Source organism: Amphiura filiformis, chromosome 9 (assembly GCF_039555335.1).
Source record: "Amphiura filiformis chromosome 9, Afil_fr2py, whole genome shotgun sequence".
In the NCBI taxonomy this organism is placed as follows: domain Eukaryota; kingdom Metazoa; phylum Echinodermata; class Ophiuroidea; order Amphilepidida; family Amphiuridae; genus Amphiura; species Amphiura filiformis.
In genome coordinates, this window is record NC_092636.1 from 165819 (window position 1) to 184754 (window position 18936).

The 18936-nt window shown below is 37.9% G+C and overlaps 1 protein-coding gene across 1 annotated transcript in view; it reads right to left on the reverse strand.

Moving 5' to 3' along the window:
* Nucleotides 1-16373, reverse strand: part of LOC140160486 (protein-S-isoprenylcysteine O-methyltransferase-like) — a 31572-nt gene extending 15199 nt beyond the window's left edge. The window contains exons 1-3 of the mRNA XM_072183721.1: nucleotides 16129-16373; nucleotides 2763-3021; nucleotides 664-881 (exon numbers count right to left, since the gene is read on the reverse strand). Coding sequence (XP_072039822.1) covers nucleotides 664-881; nucleotides 2763-3021; nucleotides 16129-16344 — 693 coding nt within the window. The 5' untranslated portion in view covers nucleotides 16345-16373. The remainder of the gene's footprint in view (nucleotides 1-663; nucleotides 882-2762; nucleotides 3022-16128) is intronic.
* Nucleotides 16374-18936: the final 2563 nt, after the last annotated feature.

The window sequence follows — 18936 nt, forward strand, 5'->3', positions numbered from 1 at the left end:
AGAAGGGCTCTCCATACACAAATGAACAAACACAAAGGAAAGTAGTCTCCTCCGTGACCAGCTTGATTTCGATGGAGCGAAACCAAATTAGCTGCAGAGGAGACGGGTAATTTTGCCATGCAAATGAGGTGAGTGCCCTCTCAAGAATAACTACTCTCTGCCACTACTATTATTGACCATTGATTTTATCGGAACACCTACGAGGTGCTAATTGCCACTATCAGACATGTGAAAAAATGGGACTAGGTACGCCCCACTTTGCGGGATCCCGCTGAAAGCCTTAACGAGACTGGGTAGGACGTATAAATAATATTGTCAGTCTACCTTAGTGAATCATAACAACAACATCGGATGCTGGGCTAACTGATTATGGACTAACTTCAACTTTGAAATCCCAGCCATTACGATTAGATATCTGATGACATCGCCAGACATAACACCGAAATAAGACCAATAAGGCCAAAAAAAATATTGTTGTGTTGCCCTCAAGTGGGAAAATGGGAAATTTGGGTCGACGGTCGGATTTCCTTTTTTTTTTGAACAAATCTATAAAAATCATCATTAAAAAAAAAAACAAAAAAAAATTGCACCCCTGATTTTTCAGGATTTAGGGTCGGACGGTTGAGGGCAACACAACAATTTTTTTTTTGGCCTAATGCTTACTTGTGTTCCTAGACTCCAGTAGAACCAGCCTACATAGGAAGGATGCCTCGACCAGGCGTACACTCCATGAGTAACTAGCTTGTGGTCTTCTGCTTTGGTGGTTTGAATGTAATGATTAAAACTCCTGCCTGCTGTCAGCATGGACACTTTCCTCATCACTTCACCTCCCACACAAAGTAGGAGTCCTATAATGCTGAGTACCCAAAATTGTTTTATAGCTGAAATTAAGAAAATTATTTAGATTTCAAAATCACTCAATTGCAGTAAATATTTTGTCTAATATCTGCACATAAATTTTACTGAACAGTTTGTTGATTTCCATGAACCAAAGATCTTTCTCTTAAACTAAAATAGTTTACATAGCAGCTAATATCGATAAGTTTTCATTATCGCAATCACAATACAATAGTATGACAATCACTCAATCAGCGATATTTTGACAAAAATGTGTCTTAAGGCCACATAAAAAATAAATTCGTTTCGCGTCCACCTGGTTTTGAAAAGTGAGGCGGGAGGGAGGTTTTGTTTTTTTTCCCCTTCAATTTGAACCATGTCTTTTCTCGGATGATAGCCAATTTTGGGCACCCCCCCCCGCATAATTACTAGCCCATCAAAAAATACGAGTACATCAATCATTTAGTCAAAAAAGAAATGGATAGGGCCTAGATCGAACTTTTTTTATACATTGCATTGCACAGGCTATAAAAAAGCTATCTATCACTACACACCCCTTATAGGGTTTTTTTTATGAACGAACTACGAACAGAGCGAACACAACACAGCTATAGTAATCACGTCCCCAAAAGAATCCGCCGGCGGGCTTTCTTTCCTCTTATTTTGCACAATACATTTATATTAGTACTGCAAATCATTGATACATCTAAATACATTTTAAATTCTTGGTCTGAACCAGTTATCACTTAGTGCTAAATGTTGAATTTTATGCATGCGGACTGCACGGCACTTTGATTTCTGTTTGTTTTCGTATGTTTCAGCATTTTATCGTACTTTTGTATAAAATTAAAAAAAATTTAAATCCATGCGGGGTCCAAAACCCAGGCGGGCGGTGGACGCGAAACGAATAATTAATTTTATGTGGCCTAAAAAATAATTTTAAATTTGCCACATTATTTATTCGTTATTTATTCAGGAAAATTCCATCAATACAAAAGTACTGGTCTCCCTGGAAGCCCTGATAACATATACAAATAACATTATAAGAATATGAATAATTAATTTACAAACATGTAAATATAGAAGAAGTTCAAATTAACATATTAATGAGGAGGGCTACAATAAGTTCCTTATTAATTTAAAATGCATACAAAATTATAAGGCATTCTTGAACTCATTCAAGCTTAGAGAATCCAAATTGGCACAGAGATTATAAGGAAGTCTATTCCATGAAGTGGCAGCTCTATAATGAAATGTTCTCTGCCCAGAAGATAATTTCCACCTTGGAACGACCAATTTGTTATGTGATTGACTTCGAGTGTTCTTAGAATGAGTAGAGGAGGTGAAGATAAATTGAGACGACAAATAATGTGGAGCAATGTTTTTTAGACATTTAAAAACTAAAATAAGTAACTGATTCTCCCACCTACTATCAAGTTTAACCCAGTCTAGGTCTTTCATCATTTTGTCCACTGGTGTTCTTATGTCTGCAGCAAGTAAAATACGGGCAAGTCTATTCTGCAGAATCTGAAGCTCATTTTTGTGGCAAGCACTAAAATTTGACCAAACAGAGCTGCAGTAGTCAAAATGAGGAAAGACAAGGGCTTGGTGAATGGTTAGCCAAATTTGCCTGTCTTAAACATCGCAGATCGGCAGCCATATATACAGCTTTTAAACTGCAGATTACGTGCACATAATGTGTAAAAACAATGAGGCTTTTGAACTGGATACCAATAATACACATATTTTTGGCAAAACTTGACAAAAAGAACGGTTCATAGAAGAACTTTTTTTCACATTTTTTAAAGGAAAAAATTGATAACATAAAGGATTTTGAAGCGGCCCTCATTATCGTGATAAATGTTACCGGCAATATCGCGATATTAAAGTAAAAGTGTCAATGAACATGCCTACTTTAATCTTACCTGGAAAAAAGTATGCTTCAACGAAAAACTCGCACCAACTAGAGATTGCAGCTAACCCATATGCCAAGCTGTGATTCAGCAAAAATGAATCCACCGTTAAACTTTCATAGTTATAGATTGATGTGGAAAAATACTCTGAGAAATGGAAGAAGCTTAGTACGCATAAGTACCAGCCAAACGCACACTGTGGGAAGGCACAGGCACTGAACATCAGCCCAACACCAAATACAAGACCTATAAAAAAGGCTTGCATACCAATCTGTAGAAAGATACAAATTTAGAGAAAAACATGAATATAGCCTCCTCTATTTCAAATTCAAGGACTTTTCAAGGACTTTCAAGCAGGGGTAGCGCTAACCTGCGCCATGGGGTCATAGGCGCATTCTTTTAGCTTTTGGCGCACAAAATTACCATTTAGAGGTTGTTAAAGGGTCATTTGAACCCTTTATTTCTATTGTTTTGGATCCATAGTTCCACAAAATTTCAAAAATTTTGACCCCTTGTTTGAAAACCCAGCACTACCCCTGCTTTCAAGTACCCAAAAATTAATTTTCAAGTACCTTTAAACGACCTAGAGATAGGTGTGTGTAAAAAAGTAGAAAAATACCTAGTGGTTTGGGGGCAGCAGCCCAGTGGGACAAAGCCCCCTTGAAGCACCAGCTATTTATCAATTAGAACTGTCCACAAAGCCACTGGTGATTACCAAAGCCCCAGGAGACAACATTTCTGAGGGGAAAATTACATTCAAATGGATTTAAAATAAGGTTATTTTGAGAAAACAAGCCCAGAAGAATATACTCTAGAAAGTAAGAGTATGGCTTGTTTTCTCAAAATTATACCGTAAAATATGCAAATTGGGTACTATAAGCCCAGGTGATTTATCAGATTTAGCATCCAAAAAAATACCATTTTTGACATAAAACCGACTTTTTAAAAAAAATGCTTCCTTCACCCTAAAAAAGTGGTTTTAAATGTTCAGTTTCCTATACTTTTGTACATGAGAGACATTCTTCAAAGTTTTTTTTTTTTTAATAACATGGCCTACATGGCTGAAATTGATATAATGCACATTATGAAAGCGATGATACATCAAATTTAAATTTTTGACCCCCTCTTCAGGTACGTGGGAGGGGGCCCACATGGGGGGGGGGTACTAATGTGCATGGAGAATACATTGTATGATTAGAATAATGTGTATAATTCGGTATGTTAAGCGTAGTGATTGATGTCACTATACAAATTGGGACTAAAATAGTAGGCCTATCCCAAGGGATTAGGGAAATACATACACACACTCACCCACCCCCACCCAACCTGCCCCACCCCACCTCAAGGCCACCGCCCAACTGATGGCCACACAAAGCCAACGGATACAGCTAAAAGGTTCATATCAAACTGTTGACCCAAGTTTGCTTCCATTTAGACTTAAACATGACTTGATATTAGATTCTATTCCCCCCACGACCCATTATTCAAAATCGTGCGCGCTGATTTGTTGAAACGCGTCACGTGACAGACCATTAATTAGCGATAAAGTGTCAAGGGCAACTAACTTTATGTTCTTCTATCATCACAGCGCACAGCACACCTGCGTATGTAGGGGAGAATGGAATGTCAGGGGTGTGTTATTGTATGTGCATACCTGCTTATAGGGGAGAATGTAATGTTAGGTTGTGTTATTGGAATGTGCATAGCCATACGCTTTGGCTACAGCGTATTAATAGAAATAAAGGGTGCAGCATTTTCCTTTACACGCAAATAATGTGTCCTCGGCAGTAAAAACGTTTAAATAATGGGTTCGGCTGCACCTCACCCATTATTTACGTTTTTACTGCCTCGGACACATTATTTTCGTGTAAAGGATCATGCATTACCCTTTATTTCTTTATAGGCCCATAACATCAGTCCAGCATCATCTCAAACGTCATCGTTCATTAATCCACATTACATACTTCTTACTGGGCTAATATTCATTGAGGAAAAAGAGATGAGTTTTTGAACGCAAAACCGACACGATCAGTATAACATGCTGGTCCGATAATGGACCAAAATTCATCAAATTTGGGCATGAAAAGGTGTTCTCAATAATAGAGACATTGCGATTTTCTAAACGCAGCACATGGGACGTACGTTTCCGCGTACGTTTTTACGTACGTTAATACGGTGTTAAATATTGCTAGTCTCGGTTCCAAACTGGATTGTGCTCATTTGTCACGAAGGAGAACAAGTGAGCTGAAATAAAGACTATAATATTTGATCTAATCTAACAGCTTCTAACATACATGTAGGTTGATAGAGGGCATATAGTGATTGAAAAAAAAACAGTCCCGATAACAGTAAGCTGAGTCTATTATTATTATTAATTATTTTATTTAAACTTTCTTTACCCAGGGTAGCTCCTTCAATGTCAAACACTGATTTCCAAGGAGGCCCTGCATTTACATTGTGAACAAGAAGCATACAGTAATAAATCAGAAAATACATAAATTATTTATAAATGGCACACAAAATTGTAAACAATTGAGAAAAAATGAAAATTCAGATTAAAAGACATATTACACTGGTTTTATCAAAAACAACTGCTTAAATTGAGCAATACTCATTGACTTAAAATTACATCTACTATCATTTGGAAGGCTATTCCACAATTTAGTAGCATGTGAATGAAATGTTCTTTTACCTGCATTAATATTATATGGTGGTTTAAAAAGAGCAAAGTTGGTTTGACTCCTGGTTCCTTTATATAGAGTGCATATCATGCATAAAAGTGAACTGAGAGGAAAGGTAACCAGGAGCCATTCCTTTCAAGCATTTGAAGTTAAGTGTTGCCATATAGTTGAACCACCTATCATTTAATTTATTCCAATGAAGAGTACTCATCATGTAATCAATTGGTGTTCTGATATCAGCGGAAAGAATAATACGAGCAAGCCTATTGTGAAGAATTTGGAGGGAGTTAGAACAGTTAGACCAAACAGTATTACAATAATCAAAATTAGGCATAACAATTGCATTGGCAAGCATGATGAGGGTATCTTTTGGAATATAAGGTTTGACAAGCTTAATTACACCACACCGCTTAGAAATACAGGAAGACATTGCATTTAATGTTGATGTCGTTAAAGGCAGGAATGACCTGCTAAGCAAAGTGTAATGATCCAATCAGTGCTTCAGCAGAATTCTCAAGTAGGCCTATTATAGATCCAAAATGCACATATAATAGGCCTACAGTACAGACAAGCTGAATGGATCATACATAGAAATTTGTTCGTTCGTTTGGTTCACTCTCGTAGGAGCAGTGTCATTGCTAAAAAGCTTGTCCCTCTGGTTGCAAAAGTCTGTTCAAAGAACAGGAACTGGGTAACTTTTGGTCGCTGTATAAGCCGACCCACTCTGGTTGGTCAATCTGAAGTGACTTCTATGAAGACTTGTGTTTCAACGTAGTCGCCTGTGGCAGCCATGTAAGGCACGTATCGGTTTTATACTAGCTCGCACTAGTCCGAGTCGTCGGGACCCTTATAGCAAACTGCCAAGCCTTGTGGATAGTAAATTATTCCCCCAGTCCGTTAACCGGTCAAGCCAGTACAACGAACCATAATGGGACAATGTTACTATGTGGTATAACTTTGGTTCGACCTTATGCTGCTGGAAAGCTCGGGATAGCTTGGGTGCTTCGACACAACAGGTAGGCTCATGTGCAGTGACACGGCGGTATGCACATTCAAACGCTAGCTGTCGCCGCCTCGTCACTATCCTTAACCTTCTTAGCGCAATAGGTCTTGCCTCTATTGTACCTTCGTGTGATGCAATGTCATCTATATACATGTATGTAGATGATAGAGAGTTTATAGCATACACCTTGGTCATAAAATCTGCATAAAATTAAGTATACAATGAATACTTAGGCCTATTAACTACATTTATGGTCATGTAATATAGACCGGTCGTGTAATATAGGCCTATATTTCATAGAAGCTTCATAGAAGTAGGGATGACCAATGAACCATCAACTTGATTAGAACACTCCCATAGACATGCAGGGAGCTCAACTGTGCACTGCTTGCACAGACATTTCTAAATTGAGCTCATTCTTTTATTTTTCATAATTTTTCTGTAAAAATTGGGGATGTTAATGCCAATTATGTTTTGTAACTATCTTGCAAATTACAGCAACATAACTTATTTCATTTTCCTGTAAGTGCGAGTCAAAATTGGTCCATCGCCACAGTGCGCTTAATTGCCAGTGGCTGAGTTCAGCACTGCTCAAGAATGGCACAAAATATTCATGTCAATAAGATCAGGTGAACAATGTGGCCTACTGAGCTGTAATTTGGCAGAGTTGCCAGTAATACCTCTATCATACCCTCTGTAAAAAGGTTAAAAAATTGAACAAGTAGATCTCGAGTTACAAATTAAATCACCAGCTTCCCTTTTGAATTTCCATACTCCTTTCGAATCATGCTAAGAAGACACCTCTCTGAACATAAATGTGAAGTTTCGTGCTCATTCGATGTACATGTATTAATTGTTCACCTGATTTCAACCCTAAACGTTTTCTTATATTTAGGCCTATACCATCTACAACTTGCTGCTGGCTATACCTTGTTTAGAACTTTCAAAAGTACCTGAATGTGCAACCATAACTGTTTCAAAATAGCCCGCGAAAGTCATGCAGGTAACTCCGAGGTCATGTATTGAATTGTTTTGAATGAGGAATACTACGGGAACAAGCACCTTTTGTTTATAGAAGTCACACATGAGCATGATGAGTGAAGTGGATAACCTCTATTGTTGTGAATGAGTCAATGACCTTCAATGACACTTAAGATTTTCTTTGCATACACCTACTAATTGGCCATATTAAAGCCAATAACATTGAAATTTTTGGTTGTGAAAAAAAAAGTTCACCTGTAGCTTACTTAGTGCAATTTTGATTTTGTGCCATATCGGCCATCTTGGATGATTTTTGCCAAATGTTCTCTAAATGCATGATTTCAATGCCTCGGTTTGAAAAAATAATTGACTAGTAAAGTGCCATTTCATAAGAAACCCCTTTGATACTTTCACAATATGCTTGTTTCATGTTTGCAATATATATGTTAAAATAAAGAAATATTTAGGTAAATATATGGTCGAATCCAACGAAAAGTGTACACGGCATGTTCAGGGCCATAACTTAAAAGTATTAATCAATTGGCATTCGCTTTTTGTATTGTGTTTATTCGCCTTGATCATACGCTTATGCCATATATATATAAGACCCCTTCTGTGAAAAACTTAGACACAGAGACCTCAAAACATGCTATTTTTACCCATTTTTTCAAAATATTTCTTAAAGTATTTTTAAAACGTCTAAATCAGTTATGAAAAGAAGTCATTGGATTGAATCTAAATTTATTTCCTGAAAGGCGTGTATTCAAAGATTGCCTGTTCAATTTTTCACATATTTGTACATAATTATGAATTTTTTGTGATCATTTTTTGAGTGGTATTTTTTTACATTACCTACGAATACAATTTTTCATAGCACTAGATATATCTTAAAAAATGGAAATCACTAATAAATGCGCAATTGATACAAGCTTTGATATGTCCAATACTGAAATGCATTGCATTCGGGCATCTTTATTATTGTGTTTAGCTGCCAGAAATTCTAAATGGCACAAAGGTAGGTTTGGTAAAAAATATGCATTACCTCCGAATACATGTTAAAAGCTGTGTCATTTCCACAAAGTGAGAGAATAGTAAACAATAGTTAAGCAATAAGTGCAGGGTAATACACTCTTTATTTCTACCAAGTTTCAATAGCCTGCGTTTAAATATTTCTGAGATGTCAACAATAAAAGCAAGTATTCAGAGGTAAATTTCGGTAACCGAATGTTACCTACTTAATACAATTTGACATCATGACAGTATTGTGAAACACCGCAATTCATGCCAATGCCCATATTGGTACATAACGAAGGCCTGTATGTTTGCTATCAAATCATATGTCAATGAAAGTTGCGAATTCACATACATGCCCACCATGCAAAACTGAATACGGCTTAATTGTTGAAAAATATGTACTGAAATAGACGACGGTCTGCTCATTTGAAAGAAAAATCAGATTCAAAGAAGATTAGAAGGGATAAATACTTGGATTTGTCAACTGTCATGTGTGCTTCATTTTAAATGTTTACCGACCTTCTGGTGTCTGAGTAATTTGTGTCCAAATTGATTTATTCGAAGGTAACTTTTGACGTTTTTAAGCTTAAGGTTACCTACGAATACCATGGAAAAACGACTGTTCTCATTGTCTCATGATCTAGACAACATAATGATGGACCCTGGTATAAAGCTAATTGTAGTTGCCCTCAAACGAAAGGCCACAAGACGTAACTGACTCCAAGATGGACTTCACAAGTCTGCAATAACGGTTTTAAGCGAGTTGTGTGCAATTAAGCAAATTAAAGTCACTTTAGTGCCTTTGTTTCTTACTTCAATACTCTTTCAACCGCTGTGAACCGACATTATTAATACATGATAGGGTCTAAAGTATCAATAAACGCATTACATAAAGAAAATGATACATTCAAAGTGCTTTATAAAATGAAGTTTTGATTGGGATATCCACCAAAAGTCTAATCCTTACCTACAAATACGGAAATGTTACTTACGAATACAGCATAATACATGACATGTGTAATGAAGTGTCGCTACCAATGGAAATTAATTGTCAAAAACTTTAAAATTACCCCAGGACACTATTATTACCCATATACGGATTCATTCAACAATTATTTATTATGTAAAATTGCTGATTAACTACTTGTATATCAAAATGAAGTGGTCAAAATCTTGCTAAAAGTAAAAGCATCAAAAAAATTTTGATCTAAGGTAATAGCATTTATTCATTTGGACGTACCATCTGAAAGAGATCTAAAACTACCATTTTATTAATTCATTACCATAATAGCAAACTTTAAACCTCTAAACTCAATATAGATATTGTTAAATCGCTCATGTTACCTACGAATACCCGGGTTTCTTCACCTTTTCATTGTATAAAGAGTTAGGTGTATGCTTATAATTCCTAATATTCTTGAAAACATATATCTTACTCGTTCTTATACAATGTGTAAATTGATTCATACTCATTTGATAAATAAAATACAGAAACTGACCTAAACTTCATTTTCAAAAATAAACTAGCATAAATTGACTAAGATCATATTGATCGCATTATAAAAATAAAAACAAATATTTTCTGGTTGAGCTAGCATTTTCCTGACACCCTGTGGTCTACATTACACGAAAAAAAGCGTTAATGGGAATATTCCATTTGTTTTAGGTTGATTAGTATTGCGATAGTGAAAGCATCCTAGTGGTATTCGTAGGTAACATTGGGTTTTGATATCACATTTACTATCACACGTCCTGGATTTATTTTTCAAGATTAGTAATGGCACTTTTGGTTCCTATAAGGCCAATATGTCATCAATCAATGGGCAAAAGGAAAAATTGTGGAGACATTTTTATTTCGGACTTTTATTTTTGGCCCGTGGACACTTTTGGTTGGATTCAACCATATGCTTATGCCAATTTTGCTCCCAATTGCTATTTTTGGACCTTGTCATTTCATTTCGCTCCAATGACCGGTCAGAATGGGAAACTTTGAAAATTCATAATTGAAAAGTTTTGACCGATTTTGACCATTTAACCACCAAAATACTTCTATTGATGAGTTCTATCCACAAAGAGGGTCAAATAAATATATCTCGATCAAAAAGACACCTAAATTTAAGTAAATAAACATAAACAAACACCATCATTTGATATGATGCCAAATTATCATATTACCATATGTCGTCTGCTCTGTGCTAATGTATATGCAAGCCTTCCGAATTTGGAAACCTTGTCACAAAAGTTTCAAGGGGCATGTACAGGGGGGTTCTGCAACTTTTTTTTACAAAATTTTTTCATATTCTAGTTTCACAATGGTCATACCATATTTTGAAGGGGAACCCAAAATAAATAGTTCATTTTCGCAAAATAACACACCCCCCCCAATAATACTAATCATAGAGAGTTTGTCCATCTATCGCATGCTCGCAGAGCACGTACACGAGGTATCAACGGGCGTGTGTCTTATGACCTATGACCCTGAACTACTCCATGTGGAAGTTGTTGACATTGTTTGTGAGTTTTGTTGAGCAAATTCCTATTTGTAACAACATGTACATTGTACATGTAACACACCAAAACATAAAGATCGACTATCTAATGACTTCATAGTCTACAATGATTCTAAATTTACCATTAGGCACTTGAAACTTGATTCTGAGTTTAGCGTCCACCGCCCGCATAATGAATTTTGTGCCGCGTTTGAAATGTAAAATCTGAAAATAATTCATTATTTTGCAAATTACTACTAAACCAGAAAGAAAATTTGTTCTAAAATTTTTAAACCCCTTTTTTTTGTATTTGAACCCTTCAAAAACTATAGAAAGCCTTGAGAACTATTAGATGAATCCATCTAAATATTTTAGCATTAAAAATATACAGGTTTTTGACCCTTGCTCTATCCAATTATTTCAATTATACCTTTGGGATACATGGGTAGACTATAAATCACCCGGCAGAAATCAACCTAGCCAAATGTTTTTACCAGATTGTTGATGTTGCAAATAATTTAACTAGGAAAGACCTAGTTTTGACAAATTGGTGCCAAAAATGTATTTCATAATGTTCTGCATGATCGTTATTTTTGTATTTAATGAGTCAACCCCCCCCCCATTTCCCCCTATCCTCACATGTATACGGAGAGGTTAGTACAAATAGTCGTTTTAAAACTTGAAAAACAAAAAGCAAGATAATTATACTTTTATAAATGTTTATGTGTGTTTGTGACATTATATTGCGACTGGCGATACCCAATTAGAATGAACAAAAGCACATGTACATGTAAGCATTGGTAAAAGGCCGCTGATAATGAAACCTTGAAAATAATGAATAATGAAACAGTTGCCTCATTTATATGAGCTGAAAAAAATGGGACGCTAAACTCAACATCAAGTTTCAATAGCCTTATCTGCGGAATCCTTTCTGTTCAAACACAAATTCGTAGTTTCATATTTTTGCCGTGATCGCAGTGTTCGGCGAAGCTGCCAAATAATTCAACACTGATGGCCATGTGATGACGTTGTTCATTCCGGGTCTCTGTGGACTCTAGAACCTGTATGCTAAATGCTTTTGCGGCAATGGGGATCACCCTACGCCGTCTGGGTGATTTGTCAATCAAGTCAATTACCTCCCCTATAGCCGAGTGGAATTAGTAATATCATGAATATGCTAATCCTGACTGAGTCATTCCATATCAAATCAACCAATTTGCTGAAAATCTTGGCAGGTCACCCCCTCAGATTTTGCTGAAAATCATTTCTAGCATACCTCTTTGGTAATAATGAACACATGGAAAAAATTAGCGCTCAACTCCAAGCGGTTTCGGAGATACGGCTTGTCGAAATTTCACCCAGACCCCCCCTTTTTGCTCTCGCATGAAATGCGTAGTTGAGTTTATCGCGTTTTGGAACACTCATATTTTGACTTTAGGAAAAAGATATTAAGCTGAAAATTGCTACCTAGAGTGACTTTCACCCAAATAAGCAGAATCTGGCCTTAAAAACAGTGTTGTGCTTCCACTTTAAAAGTTATGGGTCTCCCAAAACCCCTATTCGTTTTGTCATATTTCACCGTGTTCAGTTTCCAGACCCCACTCGTACTCTTAAATAGATATCAGAGAATGTTCAAACTTCATAAAAATGCTTAATAGGCCAATATCTTAACCCTGAAACAACAACAGACCACTGATACCTTTGATTAAATTGTGGCTTGGACCCAAAGTTTGCTCCGCAGAATGAAATCCTGAAAACACCGCCCCACCAGTTGACCTTTGACCCAGATGAATTCCGACAAACTTGAAACTTACACCATGAATGCTTAAACACTTATTCTACATCTGTACCAAATCTTAGCTTTGTAACTCCACTTTTCAAAAAGGCACAAATTTCACACTTTTTTGACAGAGATTAGCCAGCATCCTATATATCAATGTGTGTAAAATTTGGCAAAATACCTAAATTTCATAATCCACTCTAACCAAGAAGGGGTGGAGTTACATAGTTAAGATTTGGTATAGGTAGATATCAAATGTTTAAGTATGTGTTGTGTAAGTTTCAAGTGTGTCGGATTTCATCTGCAGGGTCAAAGGTCAACTGGTAGGGGCGGTGTTTTCAGGATTTCATTTTGCAGAGCAAACTTTGGGTCCAAGCCAATACCTAATTAAAGGTGTCAATGGTCTGTTATTGTTTCAGGGGAGAGATATTAGCCTATTAAGCATAAATATGAAGTTTGAACATTCTCTGATATCTATTTAAGAGTACGAGCGGGCTCTGGAAACCGTACACGATGAAATATGACAAAACGAAAAGGGGTTTTGGGAGACCCATAACTTTTAAAGTGGAAGCACTACACTGTTTTTAAGGCCAGATTCTGCTTATTTGGGTGAAAGTCACTCTAGGTAGCAATTTTCAGCTTAATATCTTTTTTCCTAAAGTCAAAATATGAGTGTTCCAAAACGCCGATAAAATTCAACGACGCGACTCGCAGAGAAAAAAGGGGGGTCTGGGTGAATTTTGACAAGTCGATTCAAACCGCTGGAGTTGAGTGCTAATTTTTTCCATGTGTTCATTATTACCATAGAGGTATGCTAGAAATGATTTTCAGCGAAATCTGAGGGGGTGACCTGCCAACCCATTGGTTGATTTGACATGGAATGACTCGACTTCCCATATCATGGATATGCAAATTGCTAATCCTGACTTCCCATATTGCATTGCGCGATAAACATGGACGACTGCTGCGAGTGAAAAATTTGGCGTGTTCTCACCGATTTCATCTAAATGTGTAAGAAATAATCATCTGATTTCAATATGGAATCAAGAAGAAGAAACCGTAATCACCTCATATACGACTAGAGACAATTTCAGTACAATAGTAAGTGTGCGTAATTGCTAACGAAGATGAATTAAGAACCGGTAACCAACACGGAAAAAAGGGTGCACCTCCGTGTATGTTGCCTAACCACTCTGTCTTTCCCTGATAGTCATATAACGACCAAATGATAAATGACGACTATCATGGAAGACTGAGTTCCACAGTCTATAGGCAAAATAACCAATTCTCGATCATGAGAGGATGAACCTTCTGCGTCAGCGCACTTTTCATAGAATAACACGATCGCGCCTTGACCTTGACCTTGCCTAGCAACGATCGTGTGATTGGTCAATTCTCAAAAGATGTGTTTCCGCTGTAAGCGCAGGTCTTTGCGTAGTACGCTTGACGCAAATATCTGTGCGTACCCATAGACATAGGCTACATTGTACCACCTAGACCTATGACTGCCCATCCCTTACCACAGCGGGAGGTGAAGCCCCGTACATGCGTATCCAAGATGATATTGACGGATTGACGGGGTTACTAGGCGCGGAGAAATATTGCGTACATTCTGACGCGCTCGTTTGCATGGTTACTGCGCGGTTATCGCCCGCGTCAAATGCAACATGTTCCGTAGACACGAACATGTCCGCTTATTTTGCGTCTGGCTTGCGTCCTTGTCAAAATTGTTGCTATGGCTGCAGTGTTGACTTCACTACGCGAAGCAAAGTCATTGGTCTAGGTTCTCGTTTGTCTGGGTGCGTACCCAAGTTTGCCCTCATGATCGAGAATTTAATATTTTGCCTATAGGTGACCCCGGAGTGACGTCACAAGCCGTTGACCTCCGTTGACAACAAATCCGATTCAGAAGTCAAATTTGTAGTTTTCTGTGGTTTGTCCCTTTTCAAATCGGCCAAAATACTACCATTTCTATAACTTCTCGACATGGGGCCTCCAGCCAACAACAAAAATAAAGACTCTCCTCTACAATACATGTTCATGTGTTCAGCTTCACATAAAATGCAATTTTCGCCAAGTATTTAACCTTTATTTTACCGAAATCGGCCGAGAAATTTGCTCGATTCGAGGTCAAAACAGAACGTTAACAACCAAATGAGCTCTGCTACAAGTCTTCAAGTAGTCGCTCAGCTGCACGATCTAATGTGGGTTAAAAAGCGTAAATGTAGCCGACTGTAGAGTCATGTAAAATAAGTACCCGGATGACCGGGGTGACCTATAGTGTTAAATAAAGCTACCGAGTTACAGTTACTGGAACTTACTAGTCCGAGGTGCTCTGACGATAACACTCCGATCGCCAGGCAATCTACGCCCGGTCCCCGCACTCCGCGCATCCTCGGGTATTCATGCTCGTCGAAAATTTCGCGAAATAAGGGGTGTTTTCAGATGAAAAAACGCGATTCATGAAACACACAAAAAAGGGGTGTTTTTTAAACCACATGTTCGCAAAATTGAAAAAAAAAGGGTATTTTAATCAAGCAGCCTACGCGTTTCTGCCAGAAAAGGGTATATTAGAAATATCGTTCACATTTGAGCGAAAATAGGGGTATTGTCGAAGGGTAAATAATTCGCAAATCGCTAAAAAAGGGTGTTTTCCCCTAAAACACCCAAATGAGATGCAAAAGGGGTGTTTTTAAAGTTCACCGACAAGCATGAATACCCGCGGATGTGCAGAGTGCGGGGACCGGGAATCTACGTAGTCCGAGGTGCTCTGACGATAACACTCACTCCGATCGCCAGGCAATCTACGTAGTAGGCCAGTGGGACAACGAAAACGCTACGTGAACGAGCTATAGTGGGAATAAGCCAAATCGCTATTGTAACTTCCGGTTTTTTTAGGACACTTTGCCCTTTGACCTATCTGGAAAATTCAGAAAATTCGGGTTTTGTGCGCATAAAATATAATTTAAAACGTGTTACTAGAATAAAAACAAACTTAAAAACATTATTATTAAATGAATTAATTATTTAAATATTTTTAATGATAACTTTTATGACAATAATAAATAAATTATTAATAATTACAGCAATTTTCCCGATAGGTCAAAGGACAAAGTGTCCTAAAACTGCAAAAACTGTCCCACAATGCATTGCAAACTTCCAATGCCGATTGGGCTTATTCCAATTGAATGAACGCAGCTTTTAATAGCGTGACGAACATTTGCGTACACTGTGCGATGTACGCCAGCGTGTGCGACTGTGCGTGAGTAACGCGGAACCATGCCAACGCACTCGTGATTGGTTAGCATTGTATCCAAGGTCGTGCGTTCGCGTTGTAGTTTGAAATACGCGATATACAATCGCGGTTGGATCGAGTACAGCTGTTGAAAGCTGCGTTCATTCAATTGGAATTCTTACTATAGGAACTTACCTGTTGATGAAGTCTACGGTGTCTGAGTACGACAAATAGGACAGCATAATTCATGGCAACGAAAGCAACAAGCAGCACATAGAAGCTGTTGCTTAACCATTCTGCTAACACTGGATATGACGACTGTAGAAGATAAGTAAATAGAGGAATTAGGGCAATTCCTGCACCTTGTAGTACCCACCGAAGCGAAAGTTTTCCTTCCAAGGGTATCGCCATTTTGTCGATGCGAGCAGCGATTGCTACATTCCGCTTTTCAAATGGAGCACCACAATTTCTCAATATCCAAAAATTAATCCAAATCCCCAGTCTACCGTGCGGCTCCCCGTAGTTAAGACACGCCAAGATGTCCAATTAAAAAAAAATTTAAAAAACATTTCAATCAAAAAATTGAAAATTAGGGACCGCTCATTATTAATGTGGGAGGGGGCCGGGAAAATGTAGGGGGTTCCCGGGGGGGCACTCAACTTAAATTTTGGTAGGGGTGTGCGGCGCGCCGAACTTTGGGAACTAAGAACTGATTTTCGGGCAAAATAGGGGCTTGAAGAACTGAAATTAGGGCCAAATTATAGGCTGTTTAGCTAAAAATTTCTAAATTATTTCCAAATTTGAGCTTAAAGAGCTACAATTGTCAGAGTTTGAGGCTCAAAGAACTGGAGCAGATCCAAATGTGGGGCTTAAGGAACTGCCGGAGAGCCTGAAAAAGGGACCCTTGACCGCCGCACATACCCGTACCACCCGTTAACATGTGAGTGCCCCGGGGGGTTATGTGATTTTCACTTTGACAAACAGGGGGGGTTATGTGGTTTTATTTTACATGATAGGGGGTCATGTGAAATTTAATAGTCATTCACTATTATTTATAATACCAAATATCCTGGAAGGTCTTGCACAATCATACCATACATAATTGTCTAATGACTTATTCGCACAAACTTGTTCCCATTTTGCACCATATTTCACCATTTTAGCTTCAATAGTGCAAAAAAATCGTGCGCCTTCGCGCGCATATGTGCAATAAACATAGTCAACGGCCAAAATGTGCTGGATTCACTTTACTTCAACAAATTTTGTCTTTTTCCTACCCCATCCCTCCAATGTCAAAAAAGAAATCTAGGCCCTACGTCACATGCTACACACACTAGACTACCCCGTAGTCCACTTGCCCATTGTAAGGAGCGCGTATTGTAAGGATACATCGCGTATGTACTGCGTTGCACGCACTTGTCTCTGATTGGCTGCTAAGGCGATATGTTGTTGCTGAGTGGAAATTTATGAATGAACTGTGCGCCGTACGCGTTGTTAGCGCCGAATTTGCAACATCACGGTAGTCGCGCTCGTAAAAGGTTTGCTGCATTTTAGTATAATTAATGTGTGCACAATTGATAGATTTTCACATCTGATCTTTTCAGTCACCCTACTCCCTCTCTTTGTTAGCTTCCCAAGTAGACTACTGACTTTGCCTTGCGGTTAAGATTTTTAACACGGGACTCTATAGGCCAATTTCTGGCCTAACTAAAATTGGCCATGATGTAATGCATCTTTAAATGGATCTGCCTTGTGATTGGTCGCCCATTCCCGCGCCATTACCATTAACTACACCGTACATAACTGTCTGTGGTACCGGTATTTGCGGCGCTTTTGTGTTGACGCGAAAGTTAATCTCTCATCAAACATCTAGCGCGTCCATGCTTAGTACTTAGAGAATAAACGATAGGAATTTTTATTTTGCCTATCCTCTACCGTGTGATAGACGACAGGCAGGTCCAATATTTTGAGTAGTGGATGCCGGCGCAGCCGGTATCCACTACGATAAAAATATTGGACCTGCCTGTCGTCTATCATAGGTAGAGGATAGGCAAAATAAAAATTCCTATCGTTTATTCTCATTCTTAGTCAGTTAAATATTATTTTAATAACTGTAAACAATTTTTAAAGCAAAAACTAAGTTACCGTCATGAAAACTCCCCTCATTATAAAATGAACGAAACTTGTTTACAACTTCACGTATTCTGTTGCGCGTACTGCTAGCGCGTTCGCGTATTCCGCACTAGTCTACGCATACAGCGCGATACGTACGCGCACCTCTACAAGCGTGTTACGCTTTATCAAGACTCATGATGACGTGGGGTCGTCTACGGCCTGATAGACGGCACCCGAAATCATGCGATTGTCCAATCAGAAATGTGTCTACGAACTAGACCACTCCCACTGACTAAGAATTGTGGTTAATGGACTGATAAACAAGTATGCTTGACAGTGTGTTTTTAGAGAGCAAAGTCCAGGGGGTAAAGTTCTGCTTACAATTCAAAGTCCATAGACGAATTTTCGGGGTTCGCTATCAATAAACTGGTAGATTCCAAAATCAGAATTGTTCAGTATTAAAGTACAAAAGTGAGCCATTATAATTATGCAAGATAATGTTGCATTCAATTACTTTTATTGTCACTAATCATCTGATATTTAAAAAAAATATTATGACCATTTTACTATTGAATACTTTAATTTTAATAAACATCAGTATAATTTTGAGTTCAACGAAATGGGTTCATCATGACTAATAATAACATATTTTTAATAAAATTCGACTATGGCATAGTCTATACACACACAAACCACTCACTCGTCTGATCTGATCAAATTAACCTTATATTTGGCCATTTTAGTCACAAAATTGCACATTTTTTGTGCGCTTCGTGTGAATTTATTCCACTTTTGAACCATATTTGATCAGTTTAGCTTCAAAATGGCAAAAATTTTCGCGCGCTTTGCGCGCATTTATACAATAAACTTATTTTGTTGCCAAAAATG